Source organism: Vicia villosa, linkage group LG6 (genome assembly GCF_029867415.1).
Source record: "Vicia villosa cultivar HV-30 ecotype Madison, WI linkage group LG6, Vvil1.0, whole genome shotgun sequence".
Taxonomy (NCBI): Eukaryota; Viridiplantae; Streptophyta; class Magnoliopsida; order Fabales; family Fabaceae; genus Vicia; species Vicia villosa.
The window spans coordinates 123,002,590-123,028,152 of record NC_081185.1 but is presented as its reverse complement, the minus strand read 5'-3'; the positions used below and the strand labels follow the sequence as shown (position 1 = coordinate 123,028,152).

At 31.1% G+C, this 25,563-nt stretch overlaps 2 protein-coding genes and 1 long non-coding RNA gene across 3 annotated transcripts; 2 read left to right on the top strand and 1 right to left on the bottom strand.

The window, feature by feature from the left end:
- On the bottom strand, positions 1-1,392 carry LOC131612258 (uncharacterized). The gene is made up of 2 exons (XR_009287328.1): positions 1,007-1,392; positions 1-190 (listed from the first exon to the last, which is right to left on the bottom strand). It is a non-coding gene; the product is annotated as an uncharacterized LOC131612258 (long non-coding RNA).
- A 2,485-nt stretch (positions 1,393-3,877) lies between these two features.
- Positions 3,878-6,789, top strand: LOC131612257 (uncharacterized). The gene is made up of 8 exons (XM_058884067.1): positions 3,878-4,386; positions 4,482-4,572; positions 4,754-4,899; positions 4,975-5,218; positions 5,291-5,395; positions 5,478-5,660; positions 5,731-5,932; positions 6,009-6,789. Exons 1-8 carry the CDS (start codon positions 4,028-4,030, stop codon positions 6,506-6,508), a joined length of 1,830 nt encoding a protein of 609 aa, XP_058740050.1. The 5' UTR covers positions 3,878-4,027; the 3' UTR covers positions 6,509-6,789.
- Positions 6,790-17,866: 11,077 nt separating this feature from the next.
- LOC131612256 (probable serine/threonine-protein kinase PBL7) lies at positions 17,867-21,065 on the top strand. The gene is made up of 5 exons (XM_058884066.1): positions 17,867-18,265; positions 19,321-19,490; positions 19,580-19,769; positions 19,911-20,299; positions 20,423-21,065. Exons 1-5 carry the CDS (start codon positions 18,133-18,135, stop codon positions 20,813-20,815), a joined length of 1,275 nt encoding a protein of 424 aa, XP_058740049.1. The 5' UTR covers positions 17,867-18,132; the 3' UTR covers positions 20,816-21,065.
- The last annotated feature ends 4,498 nt before the right edge of the window (positions 21,066-25,563 follow it).

Here is a 25,563-nt window from a genome sequence, read left to right as displayed (position 1 = left end):
TTATTGAAAACATGATATTTAATATAAAATTTTGTAAGTTATATATATTGTGTCCAAATGGTTGCACTCAGAAGATAGAAATTGATTGGGTTACAAATGAAGAGGGATATTTGAAATTTGAATTGATGTGTCGCAATATCAAACATGATCTTCCCCAACACATTCTTTTTAGCTTTATTTGCAACTTTTCCTGTCATCATAAACAACATTTAAAATGAAAAGAAACTCAATAAATAAAAAAGATCAAATTAATATTAAGAAAAAAATACAATAATTAACATTTTCATAATTTCTATCTCCCCACTATCAGTGCATAGAAAATATGAAAATATATGAACATTCAAGGAAAGAAACACAAAAACATCATATATATTATAACTATGTTATCATGTAATAACCACAAAGAAAATTAAATAATAAAAACTTTAAATAAAATTATGTGCAAATCCAGACAACTATATATTTTGAATGTTTGTGTTAATTTTTCTTTCTTCTTCAGTGTCATAAATAGAGAAATTACTTCTTCCTTCCAATAAAACACCATCACAATGTATCTTCATAATCAATAAGAAAACATAATATAAACAGTGAGAGAGAATAAAAATTGGGGTTTTCAAATTATTACAAGATTAAATTTTGAGAAATGTCAAACCAAAAGATCATTTTGAATCAAGAAAAGATTTCATTTTTTCAAATATCTATTTTTTTTCCAGATCCGCTTTTGATAACATCTGTAGAATTAAAAACTTCAGATTTTCAAATTATCACAAGGTTAAATTTTGAGATTTGTCAAACAAAGAGATCATTTCGAAAACAAAAAAGATTTCATTTTTTCCTCATATCTATTTTTTCCAGATCTACTTTTGATAAGATCCGGAGATTTTTTTTCTAAGATTGGAATTTCTAAATCTATGTGAAACACAAAACCAACAAAAAAAAATACATGAGGTAACATATATATGAAAAGATAAATCATCATAAGAAAAAAGTTTAAGAAATCTCTAACCAAAAAGAATTCCCAATCCATAAGCGCTTTTGTTCAGATCTGCATAATTTTTTCTTAACCCATCTAGCTTCTAAACAACTCGTTGATCAAGCAGTTTAGATCAACCAGATATAATTTCTCGAAACGTGCAACAACAACAAAAATATCAACAACGAAATAGGCGTCAATGTTTCGTAGATCTAAGAAGAGAAGGATAAAAGTAACATTTTTTGTTGAAGAAAAAGAAGAGAGAAGAAAGAAGAATAAGAAGAGAGAGGAAGCAGAATAAAGAAGAAGGAAGATAAAGAGAGAGGTATAGGAAGATAGAATTAAGAAGAAGAGGAAGAGAGAAAACAGAAAAGCTTAAGAAAACAGTATGCTTCAATTGAAAAGAAAAGTAGCGTGGAAGGTTGTGCATCAAAAAGTTAATTGATATAATATTTTTTTATTTTTTCCAACCCATCAACTTTATAATGAATGAGATAGAAATTGTGGAAAATGAAGAAAAGAAAAAGAAGGATGGGGAAGGCATCCACGTGGACAGTCCAAATGAAGAGTATTTGAAAAAAGGGCAATATTGGTATTTCAAGAACATCTATCTTTCTTATATGATAGATGATCCAATGGTCCATAATAATCTATGCATGGTGCATAGATTTTTATCTATGCACGGTAACTGCACCCCTCTGACATGCACCAATAAAATAGTTTTCCTTCTCCCAATATTTACTAAATATTCTCTTTATGAAGTTTCATCCTTCTCCCAATGTTTGGTGTGTTTAACTAATATCTGCTATTAAAAATGTTTGTTGTGTTTATGGATTTTTTAAATAAGTTTCAATTGAGTTTTTGAATTTATTTTTGGTCAATGGTAAATTTTAAATATAATTATATCATATTTAAGTTAATTTTATTTTAATATGTAATTTATATCTCATTTAATTTTATTTCATTTCTACTTATTTATATTTTTATTAATATTTGTTTATTTATTTATAAATTTTCAGATTGATGAAAGAAATTAACGAAGAGAAGCCATTGTTCTAGACTTGAAGAAGAGTTCAAATATTAATAGTAAATTTTCAATATTAATTATTTGATTTAATTTTAAATATCTATTCATCGTACTCTCTCTGTCGCACAATAGGTGTCCTCTTTTTAATTTTTATTTGTCTCAAATTATTTGTCCATTTAGAATATCAATGTAATATTTATTATTTCTTTTCACTAACTTACCCTTATTTAATGTATTTTAATTCATTTAAATACTCCATTACCTATTATTAATAAAGTTATTTTAGTATATGAGACTCATTTTGTTATTGAAATCAACATAATTAATCATTTTTTTAAAAAGTGTGAAAATCTCAAATAGGACAGTGAGACAGATGGACTACTAATTAACAATAAAGTATGACATAACTTCATACTGAGTGAGAACATTTTTAATATGTATTGACTTTTTAACTTATAATTAAATATATTTATTGATACATTTTAAAAAAGGAATATTATATATTTAGAAGTATTGTATTTTCTAAATATCACTACATTTAAAATTGTAATAAAAAATATCATTGGAAATAAATATCACCCCTATGCATAAATATTTTTTCCTAACAGCGGATACAATCTGGTATCTGCTACAATCCAGCGGTCTATTAATGCATATTTATAATATTAAGCCGCTTTTACCCATTTTCAATTACTTGCTTCAAAACATTTACACCCAATAATTTATATTTATAATTTTTGACAGATTGTACTTTAGTTTGCAAAGTTTTAATAAAAAAAATCTCAATCTTAAAATATAAGTTTTTATAATGCATTATTTAATGACTAACCCACCACTTCAATTTCATGTGCATCAACATTAGTTATATTATAATCTCTAAGGTTTATATTTTTCTTCATAATCAAAAATTTACAATATGTCTAATATTGATCATTATAAATTTAAAATCATTTTTTATTATTGTCAAAACAAAAAAAAAATTATGCAGAAAAAAATATATTTTTGATTAAAATATTTATTTATACGGGGAACAAATATACTATTGATTCAAATACTTTTATAAATAATATCATAACAAAATTATCATTTATATATAGGAAAAAAATATTATTATTATAAATGGAAACAATTTTACTATTAATTTAAATATTGAATAATAAAAAATTTATCGATCATTTTTTTCAAATATGTGAAAACATTAAGAGAAAAAAGATACTATTGTTATAAACAGGAACAACTTTACTACTGATCTAACTTTTATACATGACAAATGAAACCACATATTTAAAATGCACTGAGTCAATAAAATTCTGTAATTAGTCAATAAATTTTTAATAGAAAGGAATAACTTACTAATCCAACTTTACTACGGAAAAATGAAACCACTGATCCAAATATGTAGTGAGTCAATAAAATTTTATTGTTTGTTTTCTCATATGTAGAAATTATATAAACAGGAAAAATGAAACAACTTATCCAAATATTGATATCATTTACATATCTTCTAATTAAGTAAACAATAAATAATTTTTTTTAGTTAACAATTTAATTTTTCTTTCATTTATTTTTATTATATATTAAAAACAAATGCGCGTATCATACCAGTACACGTGCGAATGCACGGGTATTCCGCTAGTTTGTAGTGTAAATTATTTTTGAAGAAAGGATATTCTAGGGAGTTTGGTCAATCTCTTAGTAATGGGTAGATAGTAGATAGTAGAAAACACCCTCCATAGACATAGACATAGACAAACGTGAAAGCAATATAGATAATTATGCTTTTCTTTTTTAATATTAATTTTTCATCCTTTTGAGGTAGTGGCCCCCCAGAAAATTCACTAACTCCGGTAATTAAATACTCCCACGCTACTGAAAGTCGTTAAAAAAATGTTGAATTAAAATGAGTGCCCAAGAACAAAGTTCATAAACTAAGGTTTTTCCATTTCACCATTTGAACATCAACTTTGTTGAAACAAAAAACTTCAAACAAACATCATAGTAAATATAGCAAGTTCAAAGTTAGTAACATGAATTCCTCGTACATGAATCCCTCCGAACCCATTGAAACTCGCATCAAAAACCTTCTTTCTCTCATGACTTTGAAAGAAAAGATTGGTCAAATGACTCAAATTGAACGGTCTGTTACTACTCCTTCTGCCATTCAAGATTTCACCATTGGGAGTGTGTACTGTGCTCCACCAAATAGTGCAACTTCTGATAAACAAGTGTCATCTGATTGGGCCGATATGGTGGACGGTTTTCAGAAGTTGGCACTTGAAACACGGTTAGGCATACCAATCATTTATGGTACTGATGCTGTTCATGGTAATAATAATGTCTATGGTACTACCATCTTTCCTCACAATGTTTCCCTAGGAGCCACAAGGTACATTAAATTGTGATTCTTCTTTACTTTGTTTGTTTTGTTCTATCTATAAAAGGCTTTGATTATTCTTCATTCATGGTGTACTGTGCTTGTAGAGATTCTGATTTAGTTCAAAGAATTGGAGCTGCAACTTCACTTGAACTTAGAGCAAGTGGAACTCACTTTACTTGTGCTCCTTGTGTGGCTGTAAGACATCGTAACCTCTCTGTAGCACTGACACCTCTGAAAAAAGGCGTGTCCTCGTCTGTGTCCAGTGTCCTTGTCTGTGTCTGTGCTTTATAGATCATAACGTAACCAACTTTTCTGGTTAGCAAATGGATAAACAGAAGATGTAGAACTCACTATCATGTTTGAATGGATGCTATAGGTCTGCAAAGATCCAAGATGGGGAAGATGCTATGAAAGTTACAGTGAAGACACTGAAATAGTTAGAAAAATGACTAGTTTAGTTTCTGGCTTGCAAGGCGAACCTCCACAAACACATCCAAGGGGGTATCCATTTGTGGCTGGGAGGTATCAATATAACTTTCATTCATTATAAAATTTGATGTTTCAAGAAATTTTGTTACAACCTAATTAGTACTTCAGGAACAATGTTATTGCTTGTGCTAAACATTTTGTTGGAGATGGAGGCACAGAAAAAGGTGTAAATGAGGGGAATACTATATTATCATATCAAGACTTGGAGAGGATCCACATGACTCCGTATGTAGATTGTATAGATCGAGGAGTTTCAAGCATTATGATCTCGTATTCTAGCTGGAACGGAGTCAAACTCCACGGTCACCGTTTTCTGATCAATGAAATTTTAAAAGAAAATCTAGGCTTCAAGGTAGATACTGAAGAACATAGTTGAAGATGTTTTGTATTAAAGCAATTTGTTAAGACCAATGTTTCACTGTAGGGATTTGTGATTTCTGACTGGGAGGGAATTGATGAATTGTGTCAACCTTATGGATCGGATTATCGTTATTGCATCTCCACTGCCATTAATGCTGGAATTGACATGGTACAGATCTTCAAATCACATAATATTTTGACATAGATTACTTGATTTCGTTTTAGATTCGTAAGTTTGTGAACACTTGCAGGTAATGGTTCCTTTAAGATATGAAAAATTCATGGAAGAGTTGATGTCTCTAGTTCAATCAGGGGAAGTACCAATGTCGAGGATTGATGACGCCGTTGAGCGGATTTTAAGAGTGAAGTTTATTGCTCAACTTTTTGAATTTCCTCTAACTGACAGGTCTTTGCTGGATACCGTAGGATGCAAGGTAAGTGAAGTTCAGCTTGTTTGGAATAATAATCTATGTAGCTTTTTTATCCATCAAATTGTTTTGACAGATACATCGAGATTTAGCACGCGAAGCAGTTAGAAAGTCCTTGGTTCTGTTGAAAAACGGAAAGGATCCTAGTAAGCCTTTCCTTCCATTGGACAAGAGCGCCAAGAGAATCCTTATTGCTGGAACTCATGCTAATGATATAGGGTATCAATGTGGAGGATGGACATGTACTAAGTATGGATCTAGTGGCCAGATCACAATTGGTATGCCTTTTTTTCTCGGTTTGTTTTTCGAAGAGTTTTGTTCCGTTTTCTGATAATTATGTTGTTACAATTTCAGGCACAACTGTATTGGATGCTGTCAAGGAAGCTGTGGGACATGAAACAGAAGTTATATATGAACAGTCCCCGTCAACAGAATTCATAAAATGTAATGAATTTTCTTTTGCTATTGTTGCTATTGGCGAAGCTCCTTACGCTGAGTGTGGAGGTGACAATTCAGAACTTGTAATCCCATTTAATGGAGCTGGAATTGTGGACTTAGTTTCTGATAAAATCCCAACACTTGTGATTTTGATATCTGGAAGACCTTTGGTCTTGGAACAAAGTTTTTTGGAAAAGATAGAAGCTCTTGTTGCGGCATGGTTGCCCGGTACCGAAGGAAAGGGGATCGCAGATGTTATATTTGGGGATCATGACTTCAAGGGCAAGCTACCAATGACTTGGTTCAGAAGAGTTGAGCAGCTTGATCAAGCTGTTGAGGGAGTGAATTCATGTGATGATCCCTTATTCCCTCTTGGTTATGGATTAGTTTATAATAAGGAGAGTTCACATGATTAAGTACTTGAGTTAACAAAGACTTTTTGCTTTAGGATTCAATGTGAGGAGATCGTGAACAAAATCCATGCATGTATGGCATAATTGGTTTGCCTTTTTCAATTTTTATGTCTATGACATTTGCTTTTTATGAAAGTTGGTTAATTGAATAAAATTGTGTGCATTTAGGGGCAGTTTTTGAAGATGCCTTTTTTAATTTTTATGTCTATGACATTTGTGTGCATTCGCAAGCCATATGAGGTGAGCCGTGAGGTAGACGAAGTTTATAATGAAGAAGCGTGAGACGGGAGATGAATTCTGTATTTATTATATATTATTTATTACAATTTTTTTAAATTTTCTTTCTTTATCTTCTTAAATTTTCATCAATTATTTCTTTTCTTTTTGATTTGTATTAAAATTTATTATCATTTTGATAATTATAGAATTCAAAATCAATTTTGTTAAAACTATCCAAACAACATTAATTGATAATAATCACTTTTATATTATTGCATCAAAACATAAATCAATTCTTCTAAACTCAATTATGTTGAAATCAATTCTATCCACCGCCAATCCAAACACACCCTTAAATTTGTAATTATTAAGATGGTGAAAATGAAGTAATTAATTGAGAGGGTGAGAGTCAGAGAAAATTAGAGAGAGTATAATTGAGGCTGAGAATTTGCATTTTTTATTTCAAGCTTTTCTAATTGGTTAGCATAACGAGCGAATCGATTGGACTTTCGTGGCTCAGCTTTCTTTATGCATTGTTGGGCTTTGTGTTGTCTTTGTACTTTTTAGCACCCCAACTATTACTTTTCTGCACCCATTTGCTAGAAAACACTGAAAGAACTCATCTTTTATGGGTTAGAAAGAATAAAATTTGATGAGTAAAAATTTAAAATAATTATTTTAAGGGTTTAATCAGATTCTCTGATTATTTTCAACCTCAAAATAATTTTTACCTCTTTGTTAAGAAATCTCGACAATTATTTCTCAAAAGGGAAGAACACCTTACAATATATCTTTCTCTACGCATAGTTGGATGCAAGAGTTGGTAAATTCACAAAATAGATAAGTCCATTACAGACTTATTCATTCAATTGATCATTTCAAATCATCAATTTTGAGATACCCTCAAATATTTTGCATTGATCACAACGGTTCATATTTTCCATCATCGTACATTTTTGGGATTAGATACTTTTATAAATCTTGTATACTTCTAGAGTATATTGATGTTTTGCACAACTTTTTCAAATAATCAATAAGGCTTTAAGCTGCAAAGCATACCTGTAAAACACTTAAAGTTTCACCTTTGATGTCCATATCATAGTGAGTGCATTTATATATTGAAACATCTTTTCTCCGAGATCTTCATTATTCTTTGATCCTTTCAATCTTGAAAAAGGATCTCCCTCGTTGGATGCCTTTGAGTGTATTTTATCTTCTCCGTTAGAAGAAGATAATTTTATGTTTCTCCCCGAGGTCGGTGTCTCTCATCCTCTTCTTTGTTCAAATGTTAAAGAAACTTCTTCATCTTCTTTATCGTTCTTTGAACAAGAGGATCTTTAATTTGATGTTGAATCTTCCGAAGATCGTTCAACTACCAAGTTTGTTCTTTCAAATGATAACACATGAATTGTATGATAAGAGCAAGATGAGCATGATGATTCTTCATTTTGGATTCCCTTATCTTTAAATAGTTGAACCAACTCGTTCATCTTCTATATGATTTCCTTCTTTTTGATTTTTTCTGACATTTATAAAGACTCTCATATACTGATTTAAGAGTCTGATTAAATTTCCAATTCTTAATTCTTAGATATCTGTTAGTAAAAAAAATTCAACAAAATTTCCTATATTTCTAAATTTAGAAAATTATCCAGGACTAATATTTGCATCTTCTTCGTCTCGTGTATTCATCTTCTCTTGTTTGATACTTAGAGAAACACCATATATCTTTTCCATAGTATCCCACATTTTCTTAAGGGTTTTACAAAAGCGAACATCAAAAAGTTTACTATCATCTAAAGACATGATTATAAAATTCTTAATTTTGAGATCTATATCTACCTTTCTCGTTTCTTCTTTGGCACAAAGAAAATAAGATTTTTATACTATTTCATCATCTTCTTGATGAGTAGGATAAACCAAACCATTTACTATTGTTTCCCACACTTTATGATTTAAATTTTGAAGAAGAATTTTGAATCTAGCTTGCCATATATAAAACTGCTATTTTCAAAAAGTGGTGGTTAATTTAAAAAAGATCTTGTGTCGGAAGTCATATTCCTCTTAAGACGATTAGTACTTAAACGAGAGTTAGACTCTGATGCCACTTGTTGGACTTGATACTTCACACATAAGAGGGGGAGGGTGAATTGTGTTGTTTGGAAAATTTGATTTTTGAAATCTTTTGGCAAGTAAAATCAGAGTTTAAGATCAATTTCAAAAACTAAGCAACAGAAAGAATAAATGTGGAAAATGATTTCTCGAAAATAAAAGTAAGAGAAAAGAGGAGCACCAAGAAATATAGAAGTTCATTCAAATCCAAAGCACATACTCATCTCCCTAATAATTGATCTTGAGAGTTTCCAATAATAGTTGAGAGCTTTTAGTAGGAAATATTCACGAACCCCCTTATACAAGGAAATGAAGGTAGATCTTCAACCAATTATTACAAGACGATAGATGTGGGTCTTTGCGTCTTTTCTTCGATATATTGTTGAGAGGGAAGTGTTCAATCTTCCTTCCCAACGGTGGAATAAAGTAGTTAGTCTTCTTTCCACGAACAAAGACCTTGGAGCGGTAAATCTTCAAGTTCCGAAAATTTGAGCTCAATACACTAGTTTTAACCAGGTTAACCAAAAACCTGTGAAATTTTGATCGGGCTGATCTCGAACCTATGGAGCTTTTAATATCGGGTTGAGCTTCAACCTATCTTGGTTTTAACCGGGATGACCAAGAACCTATGAAGATTTTGACACTAGCTAATCTTCAAACAAACCTAGGATTGATCACACAATTCCCATATATAAGCTTTTATAGGATGAACTTATAACCCAAATAAACCCCTAAATGGATAATATGAAACTAAGGTGTTTACAAAAGATTTCTTTGGTGAATTTTACAATTTTACCCTTTTCAGAATTACATATATATCCTCACTCACAAAAGAACTTTTCTCACAAAGGCATTCGGCTAAAACATTTAGTGAGAGAAAGTTAAATTAAACTTTAGAGAGAGAGAGTGTGTGTGTGAGTGATGAAAATGTCAAAACACGATTCTAAATAGTTTGGAATGACAAAAGAGCCTATATTTATCGACTTGAGGTTTGCTCAAAAAGAAATTTGCAATCAATGCATTTACCGTTACCTAATTGATTACACCATATTAATAATCGATTAGATGGTACAAATATATGTTTGTAAGTTCTCAAAATGGAAGTTTAAGCTATCTAGTAGTTGTACAAAATTAAGGCGCGTTCAAACTAACTTGGACCTTAAGTTTGTGCAGTTTTAATCGATTAGACATATGCTCTAATCGATTAGAAAAGTTAAAATTTTGTCCATGGCTATTTTGTCTGCTTCCAATTCATCTGATACAACCTCGAGATGTTTTTCAAAGTATTTTTGCTTTGGTAAAAAAATTAGCGTGTGCTTTGTGCTTTTACGGAAAAGCCTTTTTTTTACATATGTTCATTCACTTACTAAATTAGGAGATTACTTCTTTTCGACAAGCTTTTATCAGATACTTCTCTTTATGTTGACACTGCTTGAGATCTCTTGATACGATACTTTAGATTTTTTTTTTCTATTTAATTATCTTCATTGGATAGTCAAGTTCATCAAACCATAATACTTAAGGTTGCATATTTAACCGCTTAATCGTTCATACTTGACTGATCATAGTTGTCATAATCAAAAGCAGATGTTTTGTTTGGAGCGTATTACCTGCAAGACAAGGTTTCACAAGGAGGACTCGTGTTCACTTCTTAAATACAATAAATATAATTTATTATCTCTTCTCTCTTACTCACCATTTTCTTAGAAATATTATCATACACTTAGAATTATTTTAATGTTGAGAGAGAACATACTTAAGTAAGAGTTGTGTAATTGTTGTTTGTAACATATCATATTGTGAGGAATCTTTGGGGACTAGACATATAATTTAAGAATGAACAAGTATAAATCCTAGTGTGCACTTTCCTATCCATTCTCTTTTGTCTCAATTGATAAAAAAGCCAACATGATAGGTTGAGTTCCAAAATCTAATTCTCATACTGCAAGAAAGCTCTATTTAATTAATATGGGTATGCATAAATCCCTTGGAAAGGGTGGTTATAATACTTTTAATTTCCATTAATGTTGGGACAACGTGGCTAACTCATTCTTCCACCACGCAAAGCAAGTGTATGCTATTACTTATCTTATTCGTTTCATTAATAATAAAATTAATAATTTCATGTCTGCTTGTTAGTTCTTGTGGATGTGGTGCTATTAAGCTATATTTGAAGATAATGTTCAACGGCCAAACAATTATGTTATGACAATATAAAATTTCATATAGGATGAATAGAAATATGCTCAACCTCTTCACCTTAAGTTTCAATCCTAGAAGGCGGTCTACATTGATTGGAGTAAGCTTTTTGATAGTTGGATGAAGCTCAACAGAGATGATTCTTGTAAGGGACATGAGTTCCTCGTAGGATGTGGCGGTCACTCCACAGCTCGAAAGAGATCTTGTGACACCTTTCATGTAAGGGTGGTAAAACGGGTCTGGTCCGCGAGAAAAATCTGTTTTACTCGAATTTTTTCACGGGACAGAACAAAGTTTTTGACCCGCTCCCTTTAATGTGCCCGTTCGCCCCGCCCCGTTTTTTTGCGGGTATGAGATTTTTCATACAATTTTATTATTTTAAGGCCTAAAAGATTCAATGTCCGCGGCTTTCCCCGCCCCGTCTTATTTTTTAGCAGACTTTTACGGAGCAAGTCTAAACGGAGCGGGCGTGCCTGTTTGTCACCCCTACATTCATGCTAAAATTTGAGGCATGTACTTTGGATTGGATATGAGTAGAAGAATTGAGTTTCTCACCTCATTGTAGAAAGTGTGACTAATGACTGAAAATTTCGTTTAACATGGTTAATGATAATAAATGTGAGATAAGTTTAGTCAGGTGATTCATACTCTAGCGTGACATATTCAATATCTTTTGGCTTTAGATTCGCGTTTTCAGATGCATCATACTTAAAAAGAATGCAAATGTATCGTACTTAAAAGAAAGGAAATTGTTGTGTATAGTTTAAATGAATAACTTATTTTGATACATTTTTTTCACAAATGAGTTGTTTATTATCAATTGGAGTATTATTACCAAAAAAATTTCTAGAAAGTCTCATAAAATATTTTTTCAAGCTAAATTCTTATCTATCCAACTCAAAAAGTTGAGTATAGTTAGAGTAACTCCAAGAAAGTCATATGAAGCAGTACCTTGATAGATCAATGCGTGAATTTTAAAACAGTGCCTTCAGAAAGTCATATGAAGCAGTGCTTCGGATCAATTAAGCAGTGCTTCGGTTCAATTTTTTAATTTGGATTGTCTCAAAGTTTTTTTTTTTAATTCCAGTATAATACCGCAAATCGTAGTATATAATTAGAACAAAAATATTAACCAGAATAAATAATGAAGCCACAGTTCAGAAACACAAATGACCATATATAATAATACTTTAATTTCCATTATAGATACTTTCAATTTAAGTTACGGTTTTTATCAATTAACCATGAAAACAAAAAATTAAAATATCAATCATTTGACTCTGATTTATATGAAAGGCAATAAAAAACGTACCCGAATTCATGATTTCGATTTTGATTCTTGAATTTTAATATGGAAGCCTCAATTGCCATTATTTAAAAAAAATACTTATAAGATTGTTAGAAATATCGGTGAAATCGAATGGATTGAGGCTAGAATCGTGAACGAAATCACTTTCCTTATAAGTATTTCAAGCACACTCTCGATTGTCTTAGAGTTGGAATGACCTGAATACCCAGGATAATTCAGCCTTACTCGAGTCTGCACAAGACCGGTGAAGAAACTCGAATGCAAGGAAGCTGTCTGGAATAATATATTAGAGAATGATTATTTTGTGTTTATATTTTGGATTCATAAATGTGTATTTATAGGCCATGCATGTGTTGTTTCATAAGTTTGCAACTCTTGATGAAACAACACCTTTTCACCATATATTGCAATGGTTCATCTATAATGACACAAGGCACCCCTTCATGAAATGTTGTAAATTTGAATTCAAAAAACAAATTTATGCAACAACCAAAAATCTATTCCCATTTTTTGTCACATTAGAACACACTAAGGAAATTATTATTTTATAATTTCCAACAATCCCCCACTTGTTCTAATAATGACAAAATTAATAATTCCAGAAATGAGATATAAAGAGTGTTAATACAGTTAGGTATCTTTCGATTTAAAACTTAACCTTAGTGAGGACAACACAAAGTTTAATCGGAATATTAGGTAGCAAAGCTTTTAAACCATGAATCCATATGATTAGACCGGTGTTGCCTTACACACACTCTTTAAAGGTTCTTCCTCTGCATAACTCGCTTAGCACTTATTTATGGCCATGTGCTATCCTGTTTCATGAATTTTTCATGAGAGAAACTCCAACTCTCACTTTGAGACGGCACCATCTCGAAATTCACATAGGTGAAGTTCATATTGTGTCCTTTTCCACGAGACACGTACCCTTGGTATTGAACTTCATTAAGAGTTTTAAAATAAAACTCAACCCTCGTTTTAAGGTCAACATTTATCACGAAATGTTCGACAATTATCCAAATCAGCGACTTGTTGTTACCCATTGAAAATCTTGAGGTTAATGTTCTGTTAACGTAAGATTGGGTTGCCGCCGCTGTCGGAACTCTTACTCAAGGAGTTTCAACCTCATACCTCTTGAGGTTGTTTTTACTAAGTCTCTGGCCAGTGGCTTAGTAAATGAATTTCCCAAATTATAGATCGATCGTATATATGCGAGTAAATGATTACATCTTTAATCAATTTTCTCACGAATGTCTAAGGCCTCAGTGCCCAGACTTCCATTTTACACTTATCTGAATTCTTTTGCTAAATTGGCTTGACTAACACATTGTGTTAACATCTTTGAAACACTGTGTTTAGCCAATGGAACTTCCAACAGAAGGTCCTTCAACCATTCAACTTCTTGACCAGTGGAAGCGAGATCCACACACTATGGCTTCATAGTCAAGAGAGTGGTACATGTTTGTTTCTTGATCTTCCAAGAAATCTCACCCCCAACTAGTGTAAATATCCACTTAGTTGTAAATTTATGATCTCCACTACTCGATATCCAACTCATATTGGTATATCCTTCTACTATGGCAGGAAACCTACCATAGCGGAGGTCAAGATTTTGGTTTTTAAAAGATAATCAAAATTCTTGAGATGGCCTTCCAATGCTCACCATTTGTATTTCTAGTAAATCTACTCATTTACTAAGTGCAAATTCTATGTCAGGTCTAGTACATTACATTAGAAAACCAATTTCACTTGCGTATTCTAATATAGCCACATTTCTTCCATCATCATTTTGACACTAAGATCAAATTGAATATTCACTTTCTTGAAACGTGATAGTTTGAACTTATCAAGAACTTTCTCAAAGTGTCTTTGACTAAGTTCATAACCCCCACTATTTTTGAATTACTTTGATCTCCAAAAGAGTGTCAACTTATCCAAGATCTTTCATCTTGAATGTGGTTTTCTCAACCCCCACTCTTTCGCTTTACTTTAATCGAAAAGAGTGTCCACTATTTCAAGATTTTTCATCTTGAATGTGGAAGCTAGAAACCTCTTTGTTTCTAAGATTTCATTCATCTCGTTGCTAATGATCAACATGTAATCAACATAGAGACAAAGAAATATCACAATATTCTTACACAACTTTGTGTACAAACACTTATCACAAGAATTAGATGAAGAAGCTTTTTAGATAATCATGCATGATGATGCAAGAAGGTTTTTAGATGAAGTGAGAGATTAAATTATGAGCAATTTAAAATAAATAGTATGAATTGCAATGAGTACCTTAGTTATGTTCACTTCTCTCAAATCTTCTCTTGAACTTCTATGTTCAACCTTCTTGATCAACCACATCATTGATGTACATGACACTTTAGATCCTTTTCTTATTTGATAACCTTTGTCTTCATCAAAACTAAATATAAGATGTATTCTTCACAATCTCCCCCTTTTTGATGATGACAAACTCTTTGAATTCTTGTTTTGATAATATTGAAAATTCTCCCCCTAATTTGTGTGGTTCCTCCTTAATCGGAGAATCTTACAATGACAAAGTCAAACTTTTAATGTCATTGTTTCGGTGCTTGTTTTAATCCATACAAGGATTTAACAAGCTTATACACCTTTTTGTTCATCAGTAGGAACAATATAACATTCTGATTGCTCCATATAAATCTCCTCATTGAGATTTCTATTTGGGAATGTCCTTTGACATTTATTTGATGAAGCTAATGCAAACAAAACTATAATTTTCATTATGCTTGCTTCTAGTGCATATGTGTCAAAATAATCAACATCTTTATTTTGTCTAAAACCCTTGGTTACTAATCAATCCTTGTAGATGTTTTAATGTACCATCACTATGATACTTTTTCTAAACATCCGTTTGCATCCAAAGGAGTATGATTTGACATTGTTGATTCCATTTCATCTTGGATAACATCATTCCAAGAGAAGTCCCTTGAAATTACATCGTCATTGTAACTCTTTATGATCATCTTCCACTTGAAGAATAATAGGAATCTTACGAACAAAATTCTCACATTTTTCGTCTATTGAATACAAGAAATATGCCGACAATTGATTTTGTTCGGTCCTAAATCCTTAGCCTTTTAGACTTTCTGCCAATTCTAAGTTCGATTTTTTTTTTTCAACAATCATTGATGAACTTTCTATTTGTATTTCAACAATCCGTAGAGAACCTTCTTCACAAGGTTCTTATTTGTGGGAATTTTGAATTCCTTATCCTCCGCGATAAGATTCTCAAATCCCACATCTCGGAATTCAATAGTTATATTAGACTCTAAGATCCATCTTTGAATGATCTTTATAATAATAAGTCTCATTTAACACCAACATGTTATTCACATAGAGTACAAATCAAAATTCAATTTCATAGTTTGAAAAATTCAAACAATTTTTTCTTTGTCGTAATTGACAATGAAATTAAATCAAATTGATAGAATCTAATTTCATGTATTATTTCGAAAAATATAAAACTTAGTAAATGCTTAACATAACTTGTATATAAGCATCAGTTTCAACAATATAATTTTGAAACAAAACATATAATAAAGGCATTACAACAATATATATTCAAAATTTAGATTTGACAATTCAATTGGATTAATTGGATAGAAGAATAAAATATTATATGTTATATAGAAACCACCTATGTACATATATAACAAAATTCTTTATATCTAAAATCACATACCTTGATAGATCAATGCGTGAATTTTAAAACAGTGCCTTCAGAAAGTCATATGAAGCAGTGCTTCGGATCAATTAAGCAGTGCTTCGGTTCAATTTTTTAATTTGGATTGTCTCAAAGTTTTTTTTTTAATTCCAGTATAATACCGCAAATCGTAGTATATAATTAGAACAAAAATATTAACCAGAATAAATAATGAAGCCACAGTTCAGAAACACAAATGACCATATATAATAATACTTTAATTTCCATTATAGATACTTTCAATTTAAGTTACGGTTTTTATCAATTAACCATGAAAACAAAAAATTAAAATATCAATCATTTGACTCTGATTTATATGAAAGGCAATAAAAAACGTACCCGAATTCATGATTTCGATTTTGATTCTTGAATTTTAATATGGAAGCCTCAATTGCCATTATTTAAAAAAAATACTTATAAGATTGTTAGAAATATCGGTGAAATCGAATGGATTGAGGCTAGAATCGTGAACGAAATCACTTTCCTTATAAGTATTTCAAGCACACTCTCGATTGTCTTAGAGTTGGAATGACCTGAATACCCAGGATAATTCAGCCTTACTCGAGTCTGCACAAGACCGGTGAAGAAACTCGAATGCAAGGAAGCTGTCTGGAATAATATATTAGAGAATGATTATTTTGTGTTTATATTTTGGATTCATAAATGTGTATTTATAGGCCATGCATGTGTTGTTTCATAAGTTTGCAACTCTTGATGAAACAACACCTTTTCACCATATATTGCAATGGTTCATCTATAATGACACAAGGCACCCCTTCATGAAATGTTGTAAATTTGAATTCAAAAAACAAATTTATGCAACAACCAAAAATCTATTCCCATTTTTTGTCACATTAGAACACACTAAGGAAATTATTATTTTATAATTTCCAACATTTTTTTTCAATTTTTCCAACATGGCAAATGTTGCATTGATTTTGGGTACCAGTGGAGTTCTCCAGTTGGAAAACCGTTGCACTGCAATGCAACGTTCTTCAATTTTAATAAATAATAAAATAATGATAAAACTGTTTTTTCTTTCATGCTACTTTCTAATTTTTTACTTTAATAATTTATGTGTTTATAAATATTTATATATTATCTATATTCTATATTAACAAATTTATAAGTAATTGTTTTCTTTAATAAAAGTTAATTTTCTTTAACATTTTTATAATACTTTTTTACTTTAATTATTATTATAAAATTTAAATTTAAATAAATTTATTTATTTATTTTATTACATATTAATATTTTGAATTAAAATAAAATTTATTATAAATAAAATATTATTATATAAAGTAAAATTGTGGGACCTAATATATGTTCTTTAGAGTTGCACCATTGGAGTGAAAATTGGGTGAATTGCTTCAAAATGATGTGGTTTAATGGGTCCCACAAAAAATCCTAAAATTGGTGGCACCATTGAAGATGCTCTTACATTCAATTGAAAATGTCTTGGAAACAATAAAAAATATACTATTTAATAATTAATTAAATAAGATAAAATTAAATGATACAATATAATTAGTAGAAAGTACATTACTCAACTTTTTGTAAACTATCGTTACAATTCCTTTATTTTTGTTGTAACAAAATAATATTTTAAGAATAAATAAACCATAAACACGTTTTCAAGTATGACAAAAAACAAACATGTCTATTACACGTCACCAACCTTAATTCATATCAACAACTTGATAGACAAATTTGGAAACAAATCACGTCGACACGAAACAATCCATGCACATCATCATCTTAAAACTTTTCATCAATTTCATTTAATTCCCAATTATCTTCCAAATCCGAATATTTTTCCATTCCTACTAATTAATAATCACACCGTTTTCTGCAATTTCGTCTCAATTTCTACCAACATGATTATGGTAACAAATGTTGCAATGTCACATTCAACATCATGAACGATGTTTTAACGTCTTCAAGGTTTCATTCACATTTGTGAAGATTTTCATGTGAATGGTGACACTGTTTTGTAAGAATTGAAGAAAAACTTTTGTTTTTTGTGCTGATTTCTACTGATTTGAGGTGATGGGTCGTTGCCCATGTTTTGGGTCTAGAAAGAAGGAAAAAGAGAAAAACCTTAATGGTCGTGAAGATGAAGAGGCTGATGTCAACAACCTTAAATCTGTTGCGAATGAATCTGTTTCTGGAAGATCTTTAGGTGCATTTTCAATATATGTTTGATTATGTTTATTGTGATTGTTTTTCAATGATTTATAACCTTTTGTTTCAATTTGTAGGGTTTTATTTTTCTACCTTTTTAAAAAAAAATCATTTTAATGGGTTTGGTTTTGGGTTTAAGCCATTCATTGTGTTAGATTATCCTTCATTAATTCTTAGTTTATATGTGTTTCTTCACAATATATAGCTCTTAGGGTTTAAGTAATTTTGTACCTTTGTTTCAATTCGTAGGGTTTATATTTATCTCTTAAGATTTTAGACAAATTGGCTTGTTGAGTTTAAGTTATTGGAAAATGACATGATTTTTTGGCTAAATCTTGTGTTTATAGTTGTTAATGGTGGTAAGAGAAAATTATAAAGGTCTTGGTTGTTGTTATCTTAGGGCAATTTTTTATTTGGATCATATCATCAGTGGTACCAGGTCTGGTTCGGTTTTAGGGGGAGACAGAGTTGGATAGTGTGTGGAATTGTAGGATTTGAATTGTAGGATGTGGGAATTCACACTTGTGGGAGAGTATTGAAATTCTAGTGAGTGGTTAACTCTCGTATCGACTATAAAGGGAGGCAATATTGGATATATAAGAGAAATGATCCATGCACCCATTGCCTTGAGATTTTGGGTGAATATACTATGTCAGAGTCTCTTATGATCCATTTGTAGCTCTCGCATTCTCTGGTCTCCCAACAAATAGGCCTTCCATTTGGGTCACCGAGCTCTTTTTTGACTACGAATTCAAGGAAGCATTGGGTTAAATATTAAGTTTATAGTATTGCTTTACATTCATTCTTTGATATGATAATTTTCTAAGATCATAAATAGTGCTTGTTTTGAGCTCAAAAACAGCTCCATTAAATATTCTGCATATTTTCTACCCCTGCAGCTATATCTAGATGGTATAACTTATAAGCATTTCATATGTGTCTACTTAGTACAAATTGATTAGAGAGTTCCATTCTCACATGATCACAAGCTTGATTAAATTTGAAAAGTTATACACATATGTTTCAGAATTGACATAATATGATTTGATACAGAACCGAAATCAGAAGCTACACCAGCTGAGAATATCGACGGTTCTAATAAGGCTCAGATATTCACCTTCAGAGAGCTTGCGACAGCAACAAAAAATTTTAGGGACGAAACCTTCATCGGACAAGGTGGATTTGGAACTGTTTACAAAGGAAAGCTAGATAAAACTAACCAGGTACTATAGTTCAAAGAACGAATGATTTTTTCGTACCGGTTTCTGATTTACAAATGCTCATAAATCCACTATGCGATGTAAATGATCAGATGGCCGCTGTTAAAAGACTTGATACAACTGGTGTCCAAGGGGAGAAAGAATTTCTAGTAGAGGTTCTCATGCTCTCTCTTCTACACCATCCCAACCTTGTTAACATGATCGGTTATTGCGCTGAAGGCGACCAACGGCTTCTCGTGTATGAATACATGCCTTTGGGATCCTTAGAATCTCATCTCCATGGTAATGCAATGCAACATTTAGCTTTTTCTAGATCAAAGTTACTAACTCGTAATTATTAGTCCGTGTTTCAATTTTTTTTATTGTTTATATTTAAGTCCGGAGTAGTAGTAGTAGTTACTATTTTGTTGCGGTCCCGTGCAGATCTTTTTCCTGATAAAGAACCGCTCGATTGGAATACCAGAATGATAATAGCTGCTGGCGCGGCAAGGGGACTAAATTATCTGCACCATGAAGCAAAGCCTTCTGTTATATACAGAGATTTGAAATCATCCAACATACTTTTGGATGAAAATTTTTGTCCAAAGCTTTCTGATTTCGGGCTTGCGAAATTCGGCCCGACGGGAGACCAATCGTATGTTGCCACTAGAGTCATGGGAACACATGGTTATTGTGCACCTGAGTATGCAACTACTGGAAAATTAACAATGAGATCTGACATCTATAGTTTCGGAGTCGTGTTATTGGAGCTAATAACCGGACGTAGAGCGTATGATGAAAATCGCGACCACGACAAGCATCTCGTCGATTGGGTAATGACATATATCACATTATCTTTCTACTTAATCTATGAATATGCATATCATTCATAACTTATTGCAGCTTACAAATATGTTATGATTAACGAAACTCGATTTCTTACTCTGCCTACACAGGCGCGCCCGTTGTTCAGAGAGAAAAGTAATTATCCAAAACTAGCCGATCCACATCTGCAAGGTCACTTCCCTGTATCGGGCCTAAGGATGGCCATTGAAATGGCGTGCATGTGTCTTCGGGAAGAGCCGCGTCACCGGCCTGGTGCAGGTGATATAGTATTAGCCCTAGATTACTTGTCAGCCAAGCAATATGTTCCAAGAGCATCCGGAACAATTAGCATGGGAAGCATGGACATCGGAGACTCTCCAAAAGAACCATCGATGATTTTGCCGATCTTGCCTAAAGACTCGCTAAGAGAGCAAGCTGTTGCAGAGGCCAAACAATGGGGGGAGACATGGAGAGAAAAGAGAAAACAAAGTTGTGAAAATAGTCCTGAGGAAATAAGGACGTAACAAAAACTTTTTATTTTCTTTTAGATTCAACATAAAAAAAAGAAAAAAAGAAAAAAGCAGAAGGAAGATAAAAGGAAATTTCTTTGATGCAAGATTAGATTGTGGCTAGTGTCAACAAAGGTATGAGAAAATGTGAAGAAACTTCGAGATATTAACTGTAGCTAAATAAAATAGTTTGATAGCTATAAATTAGAAGTGTTGTTTAGGAAATTGAGAACATGAAGTTCAACTTTACATGTTTTGAGATGAAGTTTTTTAGTATTTATAGTTGGTTAGTTAACTTTTGATATTTTATCAATATTTCTATGTTCGAGCTCTCGACACGCATTCGAGTAAAATAGTATTGAAGGAGAGTTTTACCGTTTATTATGATGATCTTCGATTTTTTTTTTGCCTAAAAAAAAAAATCGAACATGATCATCTTCGATTTGAGTGATTAATCTTTGCAATTGCGCGTAGAGGATACTGATTTCTACAAAAACATAAAATAAATAGTAAATTGATGACATTATTGACATTATTGTGTTAATGAGACATTTAAGCTCAATTGAAGTCTAGCTGAAGTTTTGTTCAATTATAGAGAGACCATAGTGAATATTTACAAGAATATGTTAAACTTTAAAATGATGAGTTTTATTTTTTTGTTGGAATTTGTCTTCACCAATTCATTGTTATACTTATGTAGCAGAAAGAGCTCTACAAATTTGGACCGTGACAGGTGTATTTAGCTTAACCACATGCTTATGGTATGGGTTCAAAAAAAGTAATAAAGAAGTGTAATGTCAATGACTTGATTCTCACCCTAACAATAATAATATTTGACGGTTTAAAAAAAAATCAAATTAGTCCCTAACAATGTTTTTGTAATCAAGACAACCTTTTGAGAACTATCAACTCCAGACACTTTTAACACGATCTTGACACTAACACAATAACATTGATAATAATTTGAAAAAAATAAATAAATTAAACATAATTATAAATATCAGTATAGATGTCCGACACAGACACAGACTGCCTTCTTTTAAAAATATCGGTGCTACATAGGTCTATGATGAATTTCAAATTATTGAGAGCTTAATTAGAGCAACTTTAGTACTCATAAATTAAAGGAGTAATTTTTCATAGTTCATTGTATTTATAGTTTATAGACATTGTACAAAAATTACGGGAAATTTCTCATTATACCCTTATACTTTTTCCTAAGCTTTGAAGAAAAGTAAAAAATGTCTCATATTTTCGGAAATATATCTCCGGATGCACCATTTCTGCAATTTACTTAAAAGTTAATTCGAAGACGCATTTCTAAATTTTTCAGAGGTTAATTCGGAGATGTATCTCCGAAAATACACCTAATTCTATAATCTCATATCTTCATCCACCCACAACTACATAACACGGGATTCAAAAAGAGAAATGAAGAGGCTACAACTGTGGGATGCCGACCGAGATTTTATTGCAATGGCGGACTCAAAATTTAAGAGTTATTTCCGTTGATGCTTCTGAAAATATTTCTTGAACTATATTATTATGTTGTTTGAGATCTTTAGCATCACGTGTTTAAAAGTTTTTTTTGAGATTTTTTCAAGAAAAAGTAAGATTAATATTACATTAAATTGATGGTTTTTTTAAGGAAAAAAGAAACAATAGATTAGAAAAACCATAGACATAATATATGCCATATGCCGTTACCAACCACCATTCTTCATCATGTTTGGATTCTTAATCATGTTTGAATAGGTTTTCATAGTGATTAAATTGATGGCTTAGTTAGATGCAAACTCAACTGAAATAAAATGCTGCTATTGTTTACCCGAAATTTAAAATGAAGAAAGGAGCTCTATAACCCACAAGCAGTACCATATTTCATATTTGCATAAATAATAGCAGGTGTACAACATCTCTAAATTAATTTTAAAAAAAATTGTAGAGATGTATCTCCTAATTAAATTTGAAAAAAAAAATAAAATTATTTAATATATATATATATATATATATATTTTTTAATAAGCAATTGGAATCTAGCGGGTTTCGAACCTGAGATATTATTTAAATAACAACAAAACAATAAAATTAAAAAACAATTTGTTATATTATTTAAATAACAACAAAACAATAAAATTAAAAAACAATTTGTTTAAAAAGAGTTAATACATACACAATAATATATATATATATATATATATATATATATATATATATATATATATATATATATATATATATATATATATATATATATATATATATATATATATATATATATATATATATATATATATATATAAATTACACTTAAAAATATCAATAAATTATGAAATTATGGTTGAATATTTAATATTTTCTTCTCCAATATCATTAAAAAGAGCGACTTTTAGTTCAAATTCATCGAAAAAAACTAGCAACTTCAAGAATACCAGCTCTAACAAATATATTTCATTCATCTTCACCAATATCCCACATTTTTGTTGCTCCTTCATTATAAACATTACTCTTTCTCGAGAGAAGAAAAAGATTTGTATGAACAAAAACTAAATCCTCAGCCCTGTTTGAATTGAGTTTATTTCTTTTCAATGAATAAATAAATTCATATATGCTCAAATTTCATTTAGCAGAAGATGAAGAACTTGGCTGTGAAAGAAGTTTCAATGCAATAGATTTTGAGTGAATGAATAAATCCATATGTACAACAATAATTTTGAAGCATTAAAGATACAATCTTAAAGTATGTTATAAAAGAATTGAAATACCAACATAAAACCATACTTAGAATTTAATTTTTTATTTGTTTAGCATTGTCCACCATTTGATACATATTTCTTTTTTTACAAGATTAAAGCTAATTCATTTGATTACTAATCAAAAGTTTAATACAAGAAGGGACAATATAAATAGAACTACACCTAATTTAAAAATTGGCCGCCTTCGCTAACGAATGGACAACCATATTTGTTTGATGTTAGATAAACTCAACCTCAAAGTTAGGAAAGGATTGTAATAACAATCTGACGACTCTAATAATTAAATTAAACTCAGAATTTTCAGAAAGATTGGAACACAATGTTTGGACCATTCTAAGAGAATCATTTTCGAAGATAACCTAATCTAGATGCATAACTATATTTCTTATCATTTTCTAATATTTCTTAGTGCTAACATATCATTTTCTTTCACACGACATATTGACATTTTAGATAGGAGTAACAAACGGGCATGTCCACCCCGTTTAGACCTACCTCGCAAAAACCCATAAAAAATGGAGCGAGACATACATAATTGAGATTGCTGGTCTAAAACCTAAGTCCATCCTGCAAAAAGTGAGGGTGGGATAGGTAAAACCCGCGGATACTGCACCTTTTAAACAAAAAAAACAAAAATTTATGTAATTGACCGCGTATGCAAAAGTCTGCAAAGAAAACGAGATGGAGCGAGCGAATTAGAGAGTGAGAACCTAAATCCTTGGTCCACCCCGCACTATAGTGCGAGGAAAACGGACATGTCCAACGAGTTGGACCCGTTTTGCCACCTCTAATTTTAGGCTTGTAACAATCATTTGAACTAACACATATTTAGGAATACTGCTAAGGCATGTGCCTTCATTTCTTGAAATATACTAATATAGTCATCGAGAGATTCATTAGTTTTTCATCAAATATTTCGATAGAGCTATAATGTTGACCTTTATCTCACATATATCAATTTGTTCATAGAAAATATTTTCAAGTGACCTTAGTCAAGAATCGAATTAGGTAGCAAGATGGTAAATTAAGTACACATATATTTGGTTAATAAATTTAAGAAATAATTTTTTTTCAAATATTTGTTGTTATTTTGGCCTATACATTTTGTTTGGTATCTTGTTACATGTTGTAATGCGGAGTCTTCCCCTTCACCATAAATCTTGATAAATTTGGAGATTTTAATCCATTAGGGAATCTTAGTCTGCAAAACTACATTGAGAAATGATTAAAAAAAGGCCTATTCGCATAGACCACATTGAATCTATGCATGTTCAACACTAGTTCAACCACGTTTTCTCGAGCATATGGTATGTCGATAATTTCTTGATGAATCCTATTGTCACTGTCCTAGCTAAGGGCACCAAAGACATTGTAATTCGCCATGATTGTCTTGCCAGGGCTTGATAGTTTCATTATTATTTTTTAATTTCTAGATTGAACGTAGTGATAGTTTAATGTATTATTATGTTCATCATTTCAAAACTACTGTTGTCCATTTGTTTTTTAAACGATTGTAATGTGATATTAATTATATGTGAATGCATTTGATTCTCCATATACTTGTTGAAGAAATCAACGTTGTTGGTTCCCTCTTGGTCGATTCGAATACCTAACTTTTTAGTCTGCTATTGGTCAGAGAAACTATTAACCATGCAAGAAAATGATTGAACACTTGTACAGGTGACACAAACCCTAACGATAGACAATAAGGAGACATGATTGTCTTTAGTCATCATAGTGACAAACTATTGATTTGGTTATTATCAGTGTTAATCTAGCTGATCATCAAGATCAAAGATAAAACTACTCGGCATACAATTGGACACTTTTTATTGTGTCAGTATATTTTATCTCTCACTTAAAAGCCCCTCTCATGCTTTCATTAACATATTCATTATTGATTAATGAATATGATAATTAAAATGAGAAAATAACAAAAGAAAAAAAAAATGCAACTTGTTAGAAACAAATCCCTTGCAATTTGCCTTTTCCACACAAACAAAACCA